Raw genomic sequence first — 17,840 nt, 5'->3', positions numbered from 1 at the left:
GGAGCATAAAGGCAGAAGCCAACAATGGGTGGGCACATCTTGCATATATAGACGCTCACCCTCACACACCCATACTAGGCCAACTAAGAGTTACCAATTATTCTAACCTGTGATAGGCGGGCACCTGCAATGCAAACTCCTCTCACACACACACCGAGTGGGCCAGCACTTGCTCCAATCAGACTGCAAATCTGCAAGGAATCAAGCAGTCAGTCTGAGGAATCTTAGCCAGAAATAAAGTTAAATGAGGAACACGCCACTAGAAATATTTCAATATGAGCATAAACAAATATCATAACAATACAGTCTGTGTTAGACTACATGCACAAAAATGTAAAATATCAAGCTATGTTCAGACTCCAAACACACATGAAATAGTCATTTAATTAAATAGAGTTGATAATAATGTAGCACTTTAATATGGGATAAATTTAATACACTAAACACTACTATGTTTTTTAATAATAGTATTTAGAGATTTTGGAACTAGCAGGCAAACACAACTTCAAACACAATTAAATCCAATTATTATTGTCCTCTACAGACAATAGGAGGCAACACCAGATACATACAGGAGTCAGTGAGCAACGCCTCAGGAATCCTCCAAGTCACTAGAGGGCAGGATGTTTGCTGTGTTTTGGTCAGCTGACAGGGCAAACGGGCTGGCTGGGCTTCATATGTCCTTATCTGTGGGGGTCTGACACAGCGGTACAGCGTCTGGGACCCGCACGGTGGCTGTTAGCTAAGGTCTGAAATTCAAGGGCTGGTGAACTTACAATTGGGAAGTGAGTGTTTGATAAGGGTGTGACTGGAAGGACGAGTTATGGACAAGTTGGATACCAACCTCCCTTCCTATCTATCTATCTATTATATAGTGCCTTTCAAATCTATCTATCTATTATATACTGCCTTTCATATCTATCTATTATATAGTGCCTTTCACATCTATCTATCTATTTATTATATAGTGCCTTTCATATCTATCTATTATATATTCCCTGTCACATCTGTCTATCTATCTATCTATTATATAGTGCCTTTCAAATCTATCTATCTATTATATAGTGCCTTTCATATCTATCTATCTATCCATTATATAGTGCCTTTCACATCTATCTATCTACCTACAGTATTTATCTATTATATAGTGCCTTTCATATCTATCTATAGTGCCTTACATATGCATTATTTTTGCTGCAGAAAAACTATTTTCATTTACATTAAGTACTTTTGTTTTTGCTTTAATATTTTCTAGGAAACTTAAAAATCAATGCCTTACTTGCCAGTTTTTTTTGGTAGACCAGGTAAAATAAGAAATTTTAAAGGCTAGAAAGATCAAAGATAAAACACATTAACAACTGATGATGTACTAACGTTTGAAGTACTAGTTAAAAGCAGACTAAAGTAATTGCACATTATAAACTCATTAATGATGTCAGCACTTTTAAAACCATCAGGGGTGTTTGGGGAGATTGTGTTCTATTGATGATAGGGAATTACTCATGGACTGGTAAGTGGGAATTAACTTGATATTCATTTGTGTGGGTTATGTCTATTTTTATTTGTTATTTTGTAATTTTATTGAATCTGTGTTTCCAACATATAATTTGTTAGAATTAGTGGATTCATTTGAACTCACGCTACTTATTTTCACCTTTTGTGTACATTAGGTTACAATAAGGTATTTTAAAATAATAATGATCTATCTATCTATCTAACTATCTATCTATCATATAGTGCCTTTCACATCTATCTGTCCATGAAGTGACATTTGTAAGGTGCCCAGGGACAATCAGGAATGGTAAGCAGTATACAGTCTTCTGGGCACACAAAATGCCCATCCAGGAATGAGTGAACTCAAGTGGGCACAGTCAGACAGAGAGACTCCCACTGTGTGAAGGCACCTCTAGTTTACAGACAACGGAAGCCTATTTGAGATTTAACATGGCAGTATTTGAATGCTATAGAGCTGCTCTGAACATGGCGTGACTTAATAAACTGCCTTTGCCACCCCCATTAATGCCTTTGCCATTTTCAGTCCTGCCTCTGTGTGTTTGCCATCACAGTTGCCATTATGAACTCTCTGTTCTTTTTGTGCACCGCCTGTACCTACAGACAGTGTGATGTGGGGATTCTTCTTTCAGACGTTTTATGTATTTAATGGGATTTGAAAGTCACCCAGAGTGCACTCGCCCTTTCTCTCTCTCTCACACACACACACACACGCACACACACTCAAGCAAGGCCTTTGCTCTGTTACATAGCATTCCCACCTTCCTTCCCCAGAGGATGATGCTCCGTCTCCTTCCTCTCTCTCGGTGCCTTCTCCCCTCGCCTAGAGTTCCCCTCTTGGGTTTTGGATTCTCCTTTACGATTAGCCTGAGTTCGTTTTTTCATGCCTTCCTCTTTCCTGTCTGCCTTTGGCTCCCCTACATCATCCTGGACGTCTGCCTCCACGTTGGCCTCTGCCTCGCATGCCGCCTGCTCAGGACTGTCTGAAGCACTCGGGCCTTCCCTGCCCACAGCATCTTTTGCTAAATGAGTGTCACCGCTCTTCAAACATTTGGCATCGATAACTGTTTGACTGTGCACGTTGGATTTGGTCTCCAGCTCATTGCCCTCTGAGGGCTCCAACTTGTCTCCGTCTTGGGTGTTGTCTCCACTCCTGACACGCATAGTACTTCGGTCGGCTCCTCTGTCATTGGTGGCTGCCTCCCCCGTGGAGATTTGCTGGGACTCCTCCTGGTAGAAGATGGATTTGGGACTCAACAGGTTGCTCGGACCACCCCACTTGTGCTCGCTGCAGTGGCTGCGAGAAAAGAACAAGAGAACATGTAAATTATTTGTCAACAGTTTAAATACAACACCAAAAATATGTGTCTAAAATAGGAATTACCAAAACATGATGTGTTTTAAAATAATAAAAATGAATGAATGTACTGGACGCTGTTTCATTGTCTGTATGCCGTTTACTCCCTGACCTTAGTCTACACCTACTTCACGGTATTTTCCCTTTTTTTCACATCACTTGCTGTAAGTCCTTTTTAAAATCAATCATATTAGCAGATCAGAAATGAAAGTCAAGACCCTTTTTTTAATTGGGGTCAAGTTAATATTTAAAAGTAAATATTGGAAACGATTATACGTAGGAAATCATGAAATGTTCATCTAAATTCTTGGAGAAGTCAATACATAGGCGGCCAGGACAGAAATGAGCTTGATCTAAAAATAAAAGCCGAGCCGCACCTGAGCGCATTCACAAGGTCTTTATTGGAATATTCCCAAGGGTTCAAGTGGTTTGATATTCCATTAATTTAAACGCCATCCATCAGTAAACACTGATGTTCCCTCAGGACTAAAAACAAGCAGTTGCCATTTCACATTTGTTAAAACCAGCCTGAAATTAAAAGCCACTGGCCCCCCAAAAAATCATCAGCAGTTAGGCACCTCCAAGTGTCCCCCAGCACCATACAGAGAGGCAAAATCAGTCAGCGCATGCAACTGCATGTGCCATACACAGAAATAACTCAATCTAAATTCAACAAGCGGAGAAAGAAATAAAAAAGAATGAAATGTCAAGAAATGGAAAACAATTAAAAGGCACAAAATGCATTCTAACCTTTGAGGTCTGCAGCAGCTATTAAAAATATGTTCCCCACAACGTGCTGAAGTTTTACTTCACTTTTGAATTTGAGGCCAGCAACTTGAGGAAAGTCAAATAAATAAATAAATACACAGTCATGGAGTGACACACTGATCGCAGAGCTTTTGCTTCCTACTGTATATGCTTGAGTACTTCGCTACCGAAATTGTTTGACCAGGATCAGCAAACACTTTCAACTGTAAACAGCCCCATGTTACCCTGACGACGGTTACCCTGACAACAGCCGCCAGTTTTACAAGGGATCTGTCACTCAAACATCGAGGAAAGTTTCTTAGCCGAGGAGTATCCAGAGATATGGATACAGGATATTAGAGAGTATTAGATAGATAGATAGATAGATAGATAGATAGATAGATAGATAGATAGATAGATAGATAGATAGATAGATAGATAGATAGATAGAAGTGTAAGGCACTATATTATAAAAAGGCAAACATAAAAGTTAATATATGTAAGATATATAAATATATAGGAAAGCACTATATAATAGAGAGACATGAAAGGCACTATATAGTAGATATGTAAGACACTATATGTTATAAAAATAGACATGAAGGGTAGTATATGGGTACTATATGATAGATAGATAGATAGATAGATAGATAGATAGATAGATAGATAGATAGATAGATAGATAGATAGATAGATAGATATGAAAGGCACTATATACTAGATAGATAGATAGATTTTTTTTATTTATTTTTAAAATGACTTTTATTATGAGCATTAACAATATACAGTCATAAGACAAACAATATTATCCCAATATTCAAGAAAAAAAAGGTATATATCCGACAACCACCACTACCCCCCCTTTACACTCCTCCTACCCCACACATTAATTAAAACATATTATTGATGCCTACCAATACTTTTCATTCCCAGTTGAGCACCAGTTCACCCCCTAGATAGATAGATAGATAGATAGATAGATAGATAGATAGATAGATAGATATGATAGGATATATAACAGATTAGATAGATAGATGATAGATAGATATAGACAGATAGATAGATAGATAGATAGATAGATAGATAGATAGAAGTGTAAGGCACTATATTATAAAAAGGCAAACATAAAAGTTAATATATGTAAGATATATAAATATATAGGAAAGCACTATATAATAGAGAGACATGAAAGGCACTATATAGTAGATATGTAAGACACTATATGTTATAAAAATAGACATGAAGGGTAGTATATGGGTACTATATGATAGATAGATAGATAGATAGATAGATAGATAGATAGATAGATAGATAGATAGATAGATAGATAGATAGATAAGACACTATATAACCCGACTCATCTCGTTTGTCTCATCCCTCTAATCAGTACACCCCATAAGTGCAGAATCATCTGAGTATTTCTGCAGGTGACATGACCTGCTGTTATATTTGTATTCTGAGGTGTATAGGGTGAAGAGAAAAGGAAAAAGGACTGCCCTGCACTTGAAGACACCCACTTCATCATATGAAAAGGTTTAGATAGATAGATAGATAGATAGATAGATAGATAGATAGATAGATAGATAGATAGATAGAATAGATAGATAGATAGATAGATAGATAGATAGATAGATAGATAGATAGATAGATATGAAAGGCACTATATACTAGATAGATAGATAGATTTTATTTATTTATTTTTAAAATGACTTTTATTATGAGCATTAACAATATACAGTCATAAGACAAACAATATTATCCCAATATTCAAGAAAAAAAAGGTATATATCCGACAACCACCACTACCCCCCCTTTACACTCCTCCTACCCCACACATTAATTAAAACATATTATTGATGCCTACCAATACTTTTCATTCCCAGTTGAGCACCAGTTCACCCCCTAGATAGATAGATAGATAGATAGATAGATAGATAGATAGATGAAAGGCACTATATAACAGATTAGATAGATAGATAGATAGATAGATAGATAGATAGATAGATAGATAGATAGATAGATAGATAGATAGATAGATAGATAGATAGATATGAAAGGCACTATATAACAGACGTCTCTATATCAGATGTCCTAGCTCTGCACGTTTTGGTTACACACAAGCGGTAGGTGAGCAGAGCTCTATGGCTGGCAGCTCGTGCTGAAGCTGCAGATGGCCTCCATGCTGCTGTCAGGGAAACCCAGAGATAGGATGTCACACCAACACGTAAAGTGACCTGTGTTTTCAGCCAGGTGTCAGTTCCCACAGCTAAGCATGCACTAGAGACTGTCATGCAGAGCACGGCCCTTTTGTTACCTGTACTTTTTCTTCTCATTCAAATTACTGATGGGTACAAAGGCAATCCACTGCCCTAAGTAGCCCTACTGGACATTCCAGCCGTTTGCCATCGTCCTTCCAGCTGTTCTCTGGCCAGACTGATCTCTTCAGCCATTAGAGTTTGCGCTGTATTGCACTTCACCTCATTCATTCTTCTCGATCCTCATGTTGCTATAAAATCTTAGGCCTCTATAGGCAAATGGAACTTACAGTTTCAAACAAAACATCCTTCTCCACGTTCCTGTTACTCACCTTATGCCTCCTCCTGTCTTTAAATATGACTCCGGTGTGGAAGTTTGCTTTGAGCTTTAGGATGCATGGATTTTATCAGTGACGGGGTAAAGAAAAGTAGACAGCACGAAGGCCCTGTGTAAAGGCACAAAGTTAAAAATTGTCCCGTTCAAAAACAACAGGTTAGCCATAAACCTCAGGAGAAGACACGTTCAGTCGGCACACGTGTCTGAGAGCACCGAGTACACATCCATGACCGGGAAGGCCAGGGGGAACAGGGCAGCTTAGAAAAATCCATCGGGAGTCTTCCAGGCATATTTTCACACCTATAGGGGAATCATCTCCCAATTCTTCTTTAACAGGATACGATGTGATTCAACTTCAGTCAGGTCAGGTCATTAGTGCACTTTGTCAAGGTGGCTTTTTTGAGATCCAAACAATGTCAAGTTCATCAAAGGCTGTAAGTCTGCACACTTCCAGGTCTGTCCAAGGTCTTTGATTTTAAGATCCCATGGTGTTCATCTGCCTTTTTCCAGATTTGCTCCAATTTGTGATGACAGTGCTTGAGGCAGACTATGGCTTGGTTCATTTTTTTTTTTTTTTTTTAATTAGGACATCATCCCACATTAGGATCATGTGAGTCGGTTCTGCCCTGCCTACATTTTCCTAAGGGCCTCCATTTGGTCCTTTCTCACTGCATAGTCATCCCAGTTGAGAAGATGAACATCATACTCCTTTTTAAAGAATTACGTACTAAAAGAAGCACCACTCATGAGGTGCATTTCTCTAAGTCAGGGCAGCTCCTCTCAAGTCTCCTCAGACCTGATTGCTAATGTCTAGCTGGAGCTTACTGAGAACATCTCATCTTATAGCCAAAGATCTCGCGTTAGCTGCCTGAGGTTTAGCTTGAGCTTTCAAGATGATTGCGCGTTATCTGGCACACGGGTTTGGGGCATTCCAAATAAACCAAATTTTCTGAAAAATTCTGCTCCCTTTCTGGATGCTCCTGAGGTGAATTCTACTCAAAGTCATTCTCAGACCCACCCGAGTTGGAGTTCACACATAGAACATTGGAAATGTCTTACAATACGACAGCCACAGAAAGTCAGCGGTAAAAACACTGCCCACCAGCAGTGCCAGCGCCAGGTTATTGTGTGCCCTAGGCCAAGCTTACTTGTTTGGTAGCTAACCCGTGCAGCTAGGTTTTCCCCCCTTTAATGATCTGTGCCCTAGACCAATGCATAATTCGCCTTAATGCCAGCACCAGTCTTGCCCACCAGATCCGCCAAGGGGGTCTTCTGGCAAAAGTTCAGCTTTTCTCACAGGATGCTTGCAGTCTTTTTCTTTTTTTAATGTGGCACTGCTCAAATGACTGGTAGCAGCATACCAAGTGCTATTCAACAACAGCTTAAGGGCATCAGAGACCCAGTGAAAAGGAACAGGGCATGGAGAAGGACCACCGCACAGCCTAACATGGAGAAAGGGCAGCAAATGAAGTCGATAAAGTCATCACAGTTAACAACACAGCCAGCCTACTGAACAATTCTGGTGAGGCCATTGTGCTTATTAAACATTCGGAGCTGGACTGGCCAGGTGCAGGTGTTGTCCCTGCTTTGTGCCCCATGATTAGTGGAATTGTTGTCACATGACCCTGCACTGGATAAGCAGGTTATGAAAATGGAGGTATCAGAAAATAGAACAAAACTGATCATGTCGTTTCTCAGTGTAGTCTCCACCCTGCTCAATGCACTTGAGCCATCTGCCTGGCAGTGCCAGCAGAATAGAAGGTTTTGTCTTGTTAGATTTCAAACAGGGTGAGGTTTTGCATTTTGGTTTTCATCTGAGAGAACGCAGGTGCCAGGAATTCCAAACTCGGCCTCACCATTGTGGCCTTAGCCTAGAGATCAGCGCTTCGGCTCCAAATTCAGGGATCAGAGCAGGCAAATTGCAGCGGAAAAATGCAAAGTGCATTCATGAAGTGCAGCTTCCAATCATGTGATATCTCTTTACTAGGCTGGCACCTTTAATCCTGGGCCAACTTACTTGATTTATGATACCATTTTTGCTTTTCCAGTTGGATTTGAACCCACAGCCTCAGGAGTTGAAGTCCAAAGACTTAATCACTACACCACAATGCCTGACTGCCTTCCATTGTGCTAATTAGCTCCAATGTAGATGAAGAATTAAAACAACTGCAAAGTAGTTGTATGTAGATGAGCTCTGCTGCTTCATCACCTTAGAGGACCAAGACCCCTAAAGCTTACACACTCCCAGCAGCTTCCGCCAGACTGTATACCAGGTGAACAATGCCATTCTGCACCCATACCAGGCTGACTTCTGTTTGTCTGGGTGGTCTCTGGTGCTCCAGGACCTTGAGTTGGTTTAGGCAGATTCAGCAATAGAAGGACTTTTATATGCTTTTTTAGCATTTGGGGGGCAGTTTTGGGGCACCACAGGTCTGTCCAGGGTGAATTGGTGACATGCTCCATCTCAGGGCTGGACACACTGGAAGCTGTTGTGGATAAATGGATGGTGGCAAAATTGGACGCCATCATGAAAAATCCCCTTCATCCCCTCCAGGGTGCGCTCTCTTGTTGCACTTTTATCCTCAGGATCATTCCACCACGGTGTGCTAAGAAGTGCATCTGGGGGTCTCTTGTGCCCACTGCTATCAGGCAACTCAATGCTTTCTCCCAACGTACTCTTAAAAGTTTATTTTGAAATACCTGCACGGTATACCTGTATGTATTTATCGATTGATTAATAGATTGGCTGTATTATTTGTCCAGTGAGTCTGTTTTTTATGTTTTTGCTGCTCTATGCATCTGAATTTCCCCTTGGGATTAATAAAGTTTATCTAATCTAATAAACAGATCTATCGCGAATGCATTGAACAACACATTGTTGCATTTGTTAAAATAGTCTGAATGTCCCAAATATTAGGTGACGTATGATAGCCAGGGCGGCACGGTGGCGCAGTGGGTAGTACTGCTGCCTCGCAGTTAGGAGATCTGGGTTCGCTTCCCAGGTCCTTCCTGCGTGGAGTTTGCATGTTCTCCCCGTGTCTGCGTGGGTTTCCTCCCACAGTCTAAAGACATGCAGATTAGGTGGATTGGCAATCCTAAATTGTCCCGTGGGTGTGTGTGTGCCCTGCGGTGGGCTGGCGCCCTGCCCAGGGATTTGTTCTTGCCTTGCGCCCTGTGTTGGCTGGGATTGGCTTCTGTGACCCTGTGTTAGGATTCAGCAGGTTGGATAATGGATGGATGGATATGATAGCCAGTCGTAGAATAACTTAGCTGAATTAAATGACATTGCTGGGGTGAAAAAATGGAGGGGTTAAATTGTAGAAAGTCATTTAATATTAGCATACATGATAATTCTCAAATGCAATAGATTTAGGACATAACTGTCACTAATACTGGAAACCTTCTTTACATACGACATTCTGGGGTCTCCTCTCTGTTGGACCAATCAGCAGAAGTACGTCCAGAGACAATACGACCCCATTGAGGACAACTTCAGGCCCTGGCGAGAATCTCTGAATGATGAAAATGCCAGGGAATTGAAGAAGAATCCGATGAAGGTTTGAACCCGGGATGCTGCATGGGGGAGGCAGCTGCGCGAAACGCTGAGCCACCATTTGACCTGTTTAACTTGAATCACTGAAAAATTACTGGTAACAATTAAAGAATAAGAAGAAGATGGAGAAGCTGTTCTCTGTTTAAGGGACAGTTATTAGGAGCTTGGACAGGTCCGATCTTTACTTCTAATATTATGGGATTTTATGAGGAAACACTGGAGGGTCACAGACTGTATGATATCATTTGAAACAGCTTAATGCTCAGAATGACAAATTAGTTCTATCTATCTATCTATCTATCTAAAGCTTTTCATACAATGAAGTGGGGGTCTTCAAGTGCAGGGCAGTCCTATCTCCTTCTCTCTTCACTCTTCACACCTCAGGCTATAAATATAACAGCAGGTCATGTCGCCTACAGGACTCCTCAGATGATTCTGCACTTATGGGGTGTATTGATAACGGGGATGAGACAAAGGAGAGGAGTCGAGTGGAGAACTTTGGGAATTTTCTGCAACTCAGCAAAACCAAACAACTGCGTATTGATTTTCACCAAAGAGACTCTGTGTTCAGTCACAATTCAAGGAGAGGATGAAGAGGTGGTCCACTCCTACAAGTATCTGGGGGTGCCATCTTAATGACAGGTTGGACTGGTCTTGGAGCATGAGGGAACTGTAGAAGAAAGGTAGAGCAGGCTCTTCTTTCTTTAGGAGACTGTGCTCCTGTAGTGCAGGTAGTGACATTCTGTGACATCTTCTATCAATCTGTGATGGCCGGTATGATTTTCTATGCTGCGGTGTGCTGGGTTGGTAACATCACTTCAAGAGAAGGCCACCGAATGGACAAGCTGATATAAAGAGCAGGCCCAGTTACAGGACACACTCTGGATCCCTCAGAGGTCATAGCGGAGGAGAGAATGAAAACATTATGAACATCCTGTCTGTGACACACCAACACTGAGGACTTTCAGCCGATGAATCGTTCAGCAGAAGTGTGTCAAGAAACACTACAGGGGGCTCCATTATACCAACAGCACTACATCTGCATAACACCTCACTGGGACTGGGACTGCCAAGGTAGAAGTTTTCTTTCTTTTGAATTTTCATTTTTGTTCAGACCAAAGTTTGTGTGTTTATTTATTTATTTATTTATTTATTTACTAACTAGAGGCTCTGCCCCTGCTCGCTTTGCTTGCCAATCCCTGTGCGGGCACTACTACTCGCCAGCCACTTCACGGCTCTGCTGCTCACGTGTGGGAAAGCAGATTGTTATTTTCATGGGAATTGTCACATATGCATAATAAAACTAACTATTTTACATTACAGCGAGTAATTAACCATAGTTAAAAATAGTAAAACATAATAAATTGAAAGAAAATTATGTTTCATGTTGCGTTAAAGTTATTCGATGTGTTATACATTTTCTCTCTGTTTGGCTTTGAAATTAACACGCAAATACTTTTTAAACTTACACTTTTACTGTAAAACTTCAGTTAATAACAATATTTGTAATTAACTGTTCTTCAAGATCGCATTGAATTTTGATTCCGTGTTTGGACTTTCATCGTGACAACGCAACGTATAACTGCCAGTGAGTGAATTTCGTTTCTTTCTCTCTAATAAATAAACCGACTTTGTCAAATGTCTGTCCCTGTGATTTGTTAATTGTCAGAGGAAAAGCTATTCTAACGGGAAACTGTAAAACGTTTTAATACGAATGGCATATCAAGATCTCCTTTGGTGTCTAATGTTATCCCCTGAAGATGTACTACATTACCTTTCTTGTCTCCTGTTAAAATTTTACATGTCAGAATTGTTCGACCAATTTTGAATACAACTAATCTTGTCCTATTGCATAGCCCATCACTCAGACATAAATTACGCAATAACATTACGATACTTCCTTCTTTCAACGGTAATTCGTCCGGTGGAAGACCAGATGGTGTTAACAGTTGCAGATTTTCTACGGGATATTGTAAGTTAATGTTTTCAGCTAGCGCACCATCACCACCAACTGTTTCAGCAGAGTCTATTGATTAACCAATTTGCCGTGCAACCGGTCGACAATTTTCACGTTAATTCGTTTGACTCCATTGTTTCTCGGTGCAAGGAGTGCCTGTGTACTTGCCTTTAGGATGAAATGCTTTATTAAGATTTGGACAGAATACATCTTCTTTTATTGGGAACTTATTTGTTGGGGACCGCGAGTGTGGGCCGTTAACCGGAAATGGTTGAGAAAAAATCTCGTCTCGTCTCTAGATTTTCTTTTATAATAAAGAGATATCAATTTTCTCTATTTTTGTGTGAACTGTTTTACTTTGAGTTATTACTAAAGCTTTTAAAAATGAAGATATTTTGTCTGTGGAATCATTCTGACTTGTCAGGCTTTAGCTGAATCCCATTTTGTATGCTAGAGCTGCTGAACTTTGGTAATTTGGGGAAAACGCAGCTAGAGTGCAAGTTTTTTTCTTCTGGATTTTCAGACCAAAGTTTGTGTGTTTGTTTATTTATTTGTTTGTTTGTTTAAAGAGTTTCTGTAAAAAGCCAAATATCCCCCTGGGGACAAATAAAGTGTGCTATCCACCTATAGGAATGGGCTCACACACAGAAAACAACAGGTTATGCGATGTTAAACTAAAAAAAAAAGTAATGTGACACTTGTACAGAGAATGGACTAACATTTAGATAAAAAAAACACTGAAGCAGTGGTGGTCCTTTAACTAAAGGCGGACCACCGAAGGAAGCGGCTGAAGGACACAGACATGTCCTGCACAAAGCCGGTCAGTCAGGTGGCTGCTGGGTATTACCGAGGTGCCCCAAATTTTTTGCTCAGTGCTTTTATTCATTTCTTCTTCTCTTGCTTCGTCTTCATTCTTGTACCAGCTGTTGTACTGCACACTCTCTGTAGAAGACATGCATGTCACAGTTCCAGTATTGGGGACACCTGTCCACACTGGGTGGTCTCTGGGTGTTCCATGTGCGCCACACGTCGTCACGTTTTATTTGTTAACTATGGCAGCTTCCATGAGTCTGCTCTATAAAACACGAATGCAGGACGTTGCACCCACTGCTGCCTGGGTGGCTCAAGCCTCCTCTGAGTTACACAGGTGCAAAACAACAGCTTAGGGACCCTCAAACTCTAAGTCAATATGATTTATGGAAATGTTAGGAGACGAGGAATTGACAAATTGTGTTGGGCCCAATGAGGTGTTCTCCTCTTAGATAGTACATATATGTGTGTGTGTGTGTTCTTTTATTTACAAGGAGGTGACTTTGTAGACTGAATTCTAATCCCACTCAGAAAGCCCCCCTACACATCCCTCTGACCTCATGCAGACGCCTTGCAGCCAAGTCTCGATGGACTTGAAATGGTACTTCATGTCCCCGTAGGATCTGGAGATGAACTGGTAGGAGTCAAAGACTTGCACTCGGCCCCTCTGCCAGCGAGCTCCTAGGGTGCGCCATCCGTCCCCCATCCAGATTTCAACGTGCACCATGTTGTGGATCTGCCGCTTCTCTGGAAAAGCCATTTCAAAGAAGACACGTGAAAGGCATGCAGGACATTTTGACATTGTTACACTCATAACAAATTATGTTTTAAGAACCTCAGCGCACCATCAGCTTAAATGGTTAAGGGTCTAATGTTATATACAGAAAATTAAATGAGCAACTGGTTTTATATGAATCAAAGATTCTACTGCTGTGTGAATTTCAAACTAGTGCTGAAGAGCCAGCTCCACAGTTTTGAAAAGTTTTGAAAGTTGAATACAATGAGTGGCATAAAGATCTAAAGGAGGGCCCACCCTTCAGGATTACCAAAGAATCTTCAGCACCATTGATGTCAAACTGCGCTTGGCTGCTAAGTAGCAAGACGTGTCAGCGTCACCGCACAGCCTGAAGGCCATCAATGAGGAGCTTTTAACTCGTGCGCTGCCAGCTGCCTTCATAGTGTCCTAACACGTGAAGGTCTAACTTCAAATGAAGGTTTTAAAATGCCAGTTAAGAAGCAACTTGCCAATGGGAACTTTCCATACTGTCCTGCATTCTTAATGATAGATAGATAGATAGATAGATAGATAGATAGATAGATAGATAGATAGATAGATAGATAGATAGATAGATGTGAAAGGCACTATATAATAGATAGATAGATAGATAGATAGATAGATAGATAGATAGATAGATAGATAGATAGATAGATAGATAGATAGATAGATAGATAGATAGATAGATAGATAGATATGAAAGGCACTATATAATAGATAGATAGATAGATAGATAGATAGATAGATAGATAGATAGATAGATGTGAAAGGCACTATATAATAAATAGATAGATAGATAGATAGATAGATAGATAGATAGATAGATAGATAGATAGATAGATGTGAAAGGCACTATATAATTGATAGATAGATAGATAGATGTGAAAGGCACTATATAATTGATAGATAGATAGATAGATAGATAGATAGATAGATAGATAGATAGATAGATAGATAGATAGATGTGAAAGGCACTATATAATAAATAGATAGATGTGAAAGGCACTATATAATAGATAGATAGATAGATAGATAGATAGATAGATAGATAGATAGATGTGAAAGGCACTATATAATAGATAGATGGATAGATAGATGTGAAAGGCACTATATAATAAATAGATAGATAGATAGATAGATAGATAGATAGATAGATAGATAGATAGATAGATAGATAGATAGATGTGAAAGGCACTATATAATTGATAGATAGATAGATAGATAGATAGATAGATAGATAGATAGATAGATAGATAGATAGATAGATAGATAGATAGATAGAATAAACCAATCAGCACAAACAGAACCAAGGGAGTGAATATTCGGAGTGAGGGATCTCCAGAGCCGAGGAGCAGCAGACCTAAGAGCCTGAGCTCCCACTGAAGACTGGTGGACCGATGGGACAACAAGCAGGCCAGAAGCAGCAGAAGACTGCAGTGAAGGGGCCGGTGTATGGTCTATGAGAATTAAACGCAGGGGTCTCAGATCATGGAGTACTTTGTAAGCGAGGACGTTAGCTGGGGGCCAGTGAAGTTTATATGGAGTTGAGGTATCGTTAGTTTGACTCAACAAGCCGGTAGCAGAACTTCAAAATAGCTGCAGCGTGTTTGTGAGCTTTGCCAGGATACAAGACAATAGAGTATATTACAATGGTCTCTAGCCTTGAGCTTAGCTGACAAATACATGAATGATTGTCTCAGTCACAGAACAGGACAGTTGTCAGGGACCAAGTCTTCAAACACCATCCAAGTGATACCAGGCCGCAGAGGAAGACTGTCACAAACAACACCAGGGCTACTAACCTGGCCATGTGATGAAGCGCGGGTGTCACGGATGCAGTGTGAATATTTCCAAATATTGACAGGGTAGCTTTAGAGCCTACAAGAGTCATGTCAGGCTTGTTCCAATGAAGCTTGAGAAGGTGATGGGCCAACATCTTTTCATACCACGCACTCTATAATAAGCAGACAGAACTTAACTGTCGTTGTCTCAAAAGTAGACATGGTGTTTATAAGTATAAAAGTCTGCTTGTCAATATTCTCAGAGTTTTAGTCCAAGATGAAAACTAACATAGAGACAGTTTAGCAGATGAAGGCTGAAAAGCCAAAGAGAAGAAGTGCATATTTTAGCAGGAAGGCCGAGCAGCAGACAAGGACCGTAGACAAGACGGAGGTCCTAAACTTCCTGGGTCTTTAACAAGTGAATGAAGATTTGAGGTAAACCTTAAGCTGCAATGACAGATTTCATTTTTTTTGTAAGTTCAATCATAATTCGTTTTTGCTCACAGTAAAAAAAAAAAAATCAAACGCAAAATATATTTAAAAGGACGCTGCAATCACGTAGTAGCTACAATGGCATGGAATCAGTGCTGTTAACCAGTGGTTCATCATGGCAGAAAGTTTGACATCCACCCATTTTTCTTTTTCTTTCTTTTTCACAATTGGCACCATTTTAGAAAAGGCTGTAGGCATTCCTGTGTTTATTGCTTTCTGGCAGACAAACTCAAAGCCCCGGGCAGGTTGCACCTGCTGCTCAAAGTCATAAACCCACAGGTGCACCAAAGCTTTGATAAAGAAGCGTTCAATTGAATTGTGTACATCAGTGACCGGGTCTGAACTTTATGTGCGTACTGGCACAGGGGGTGTTTTGAGAGGGCCGTGCCGTTACCAGCACCAGTGTCCTGGGTTCAGATCTCAGCCCGGCCACTGCCTGTGTGGAGTTTGCATGTTCTCCCTGTGTCTCTGTGGGTTCTCCAGTTTTCCTCCCACATCTCAAAGAGGTTCAGGTTTGGTCAACAGGTCGCTTTAAATCATCCACTTGTGAGCGTGTGTGTGTGTGTGCCACCGAATAGACTGCTGTCTTGTCTTTAGCCTGTGAGGCAGGCACAACTGTGGCAATGTGGGATACCACCCCGGTAACCCTGGTTACTTCGGAATTCAAAATGGAAACTGATAACAGGAAGAGCCGTGAAATTAAAACAATTTAGGGTCTGAAATGGCAACACATTTGTTTTAAGCAAAAACATTTAACGCGCATCTGAGCTCCGCTCCTGTCCCGTTGTCCTCTCAAGAGCGATGCCACCTTCCCAGGCTTCTTTTTTCTTGTTTCTGGGACCTTACTTAGTGGTCGCCCTCATTGGGTGGGTTTTAGAACTGAGAGGAGACCGTTAGCAGCAGCGCCACCTCTCGTCGGGGAGTGGTAATGCATCCCTCAGCTGAGCTAGTCGGGGAGCCGTTTGGCCCGCATACGTGACAAGCCCAATGCTTCATAGAGGTTTAGAGGACAGAAAGGTGGCATGCCAACGATAAACACCCGACCACATCCCGGCACTAAGGTATGCTGCTGCCAGGGGTTTACTTTTCTTTCCCACCCTTTGTCCCCAGCCATCTTACTTTGTGGGTCGAAGTAAGTGCCTGAGACAAAGACTAGATCTCCCGGCTGCATGTCCTCCTCGGCGCTTAACGAAATGGGCAGGGTGTCATACTGGTAGGCTTGATTTCCAGGACCGATGACAAAACCAAAATCATCTTTGAGGTCTTGCAGGACCCTCCGCACCAATCCACAGCAGTCGAGGAATAGTATAGGCTGCTCTTGGTCAGCACCTGGAAAGAGAATTTCAGTAACAGCTGATTAATGGCACAAAGGGGAAGCCGATTCGTCTTAATGTTAATTTAACTTACGTCACAATGTGACTGACATACAAACAGCACTTGTCATCTCAACGTCTAGGAAAAAGATGGCAGACCCTTGGTCAGAGGTTCAGAAAAACAAACAAAACAAAGACACAGAATACTCTTATTATATGGAAACATACTCCCGCTACTCAAAAGAAAATTATTATTGCATTATTTCACCAAAGTCTTCATGTTATTTGGCAAAAGCATTGCCTGGTGTGGTCATTGTGGTCATCCTGTGACAGCTGGTGGGGGGACAGATTAAGGATGTGGACGCACACGTGAGTATGAGAGACAGTTCACGGCCTCAAAGGGAAGTGTATTTCCACCGAGCCTTTAGGGGGGCCGTTTGTGGGCTGTCCAGTAACACTCTCTCCGCTTTTCTCCCTCTGCAGACCTTCATCACAACCTGCCTTCTAAAGACATCACATTCACCTCCCCAAGATCCTGCCTGACGCTGACATCAGTCAAGACCCCCACCTCTTCCTGCTCCCATTATATAAATCTGCCACCATCTTGGTTCACCTCAGTTGCATGTTGCCTGTAAAGATGTTTTTCTTGTTTTGCATTTTTTTTTTATATCCCCCAAACCTTTAGGCTTGTGACCGAGTCGCATTACAACCTGCATTGCATCCAATTAAGTGACAAGAACTGAACAAAAGTTCTAAGGTTAGGTCAGGTTGGGGAGCATGAACTGGTACGGCACATTGCTGCACCCACCACATGACGAAACAGCTCAGGACCCTGGTTGGCAAAGGCAGACATGCTGTCCAGTCCCTCCCTCCGCAAATGACTAGCTATCTGCCACAGCCAGGAGTTACATGGGCATCCCCTTGGCCTGGTCCAGCCACTCAGGTCCTCAA

At 41.3% G+C, this 17,840-nt stretch overlaps 1 protein-coding gene across 5 annotated transcripts in view; it reads right to left on the bottom strand.

Moving 5' to 3' along the window:
- Window positions 1-17,840, bottom strand: part of ttll10 (tubulin tyrosine ligase-like family, member 10) — a 327,871-nt gene that overhangs the window by 94,170 nt on the left and 215,861 nt on the right. For all 5 annotated transcript variants that reach the window (XM_039755585.1, XM_039755587.1, XM_039755588.1 and 2 more), the window contains 4 exons: window positions 16,696-16,905; window positions 13,086-13,275; window positions 2,274-2,809; window positions 108-191 (listed from right to left, as the gene is read on the bottom strand). In XM_039755585.1, coding sequence (XP_039611519.1) covers window positions 108-191; window positions 2,274-2,809; window positions 13,086-13,275; window positions 16,696-16,905 — 1,020 coding nt within the window. The remainder of the gene's footprint in view (window positions 1-107; window positions 192-2,273; window positions 2,810-13,085; window positions 13,276-16,695; window positions 16,906-17,840) is intronic.

The sequence above is a fragment of the Polypterus senegalus genome, chromosome 6, assembly GCF_016835505.1.
Source record: "Polypterus senegalus isolate Bchr_013 chromosome 6, ASM1683550v1, whole genome shotgun sequence".
Classification (NCBI taxonomy): domain Eukaryota; kingdom Metazoa; phylum Chordata; class Cladistia; order Polypteriformes; family Polypteridae; genus Polypterus; species Polypterus senegalus.
The sequence above is the reverse complement of the archived record's forward strand: the minus strand, read 5'-3'. Positions and strand labels throughout refer to the sequence as shown.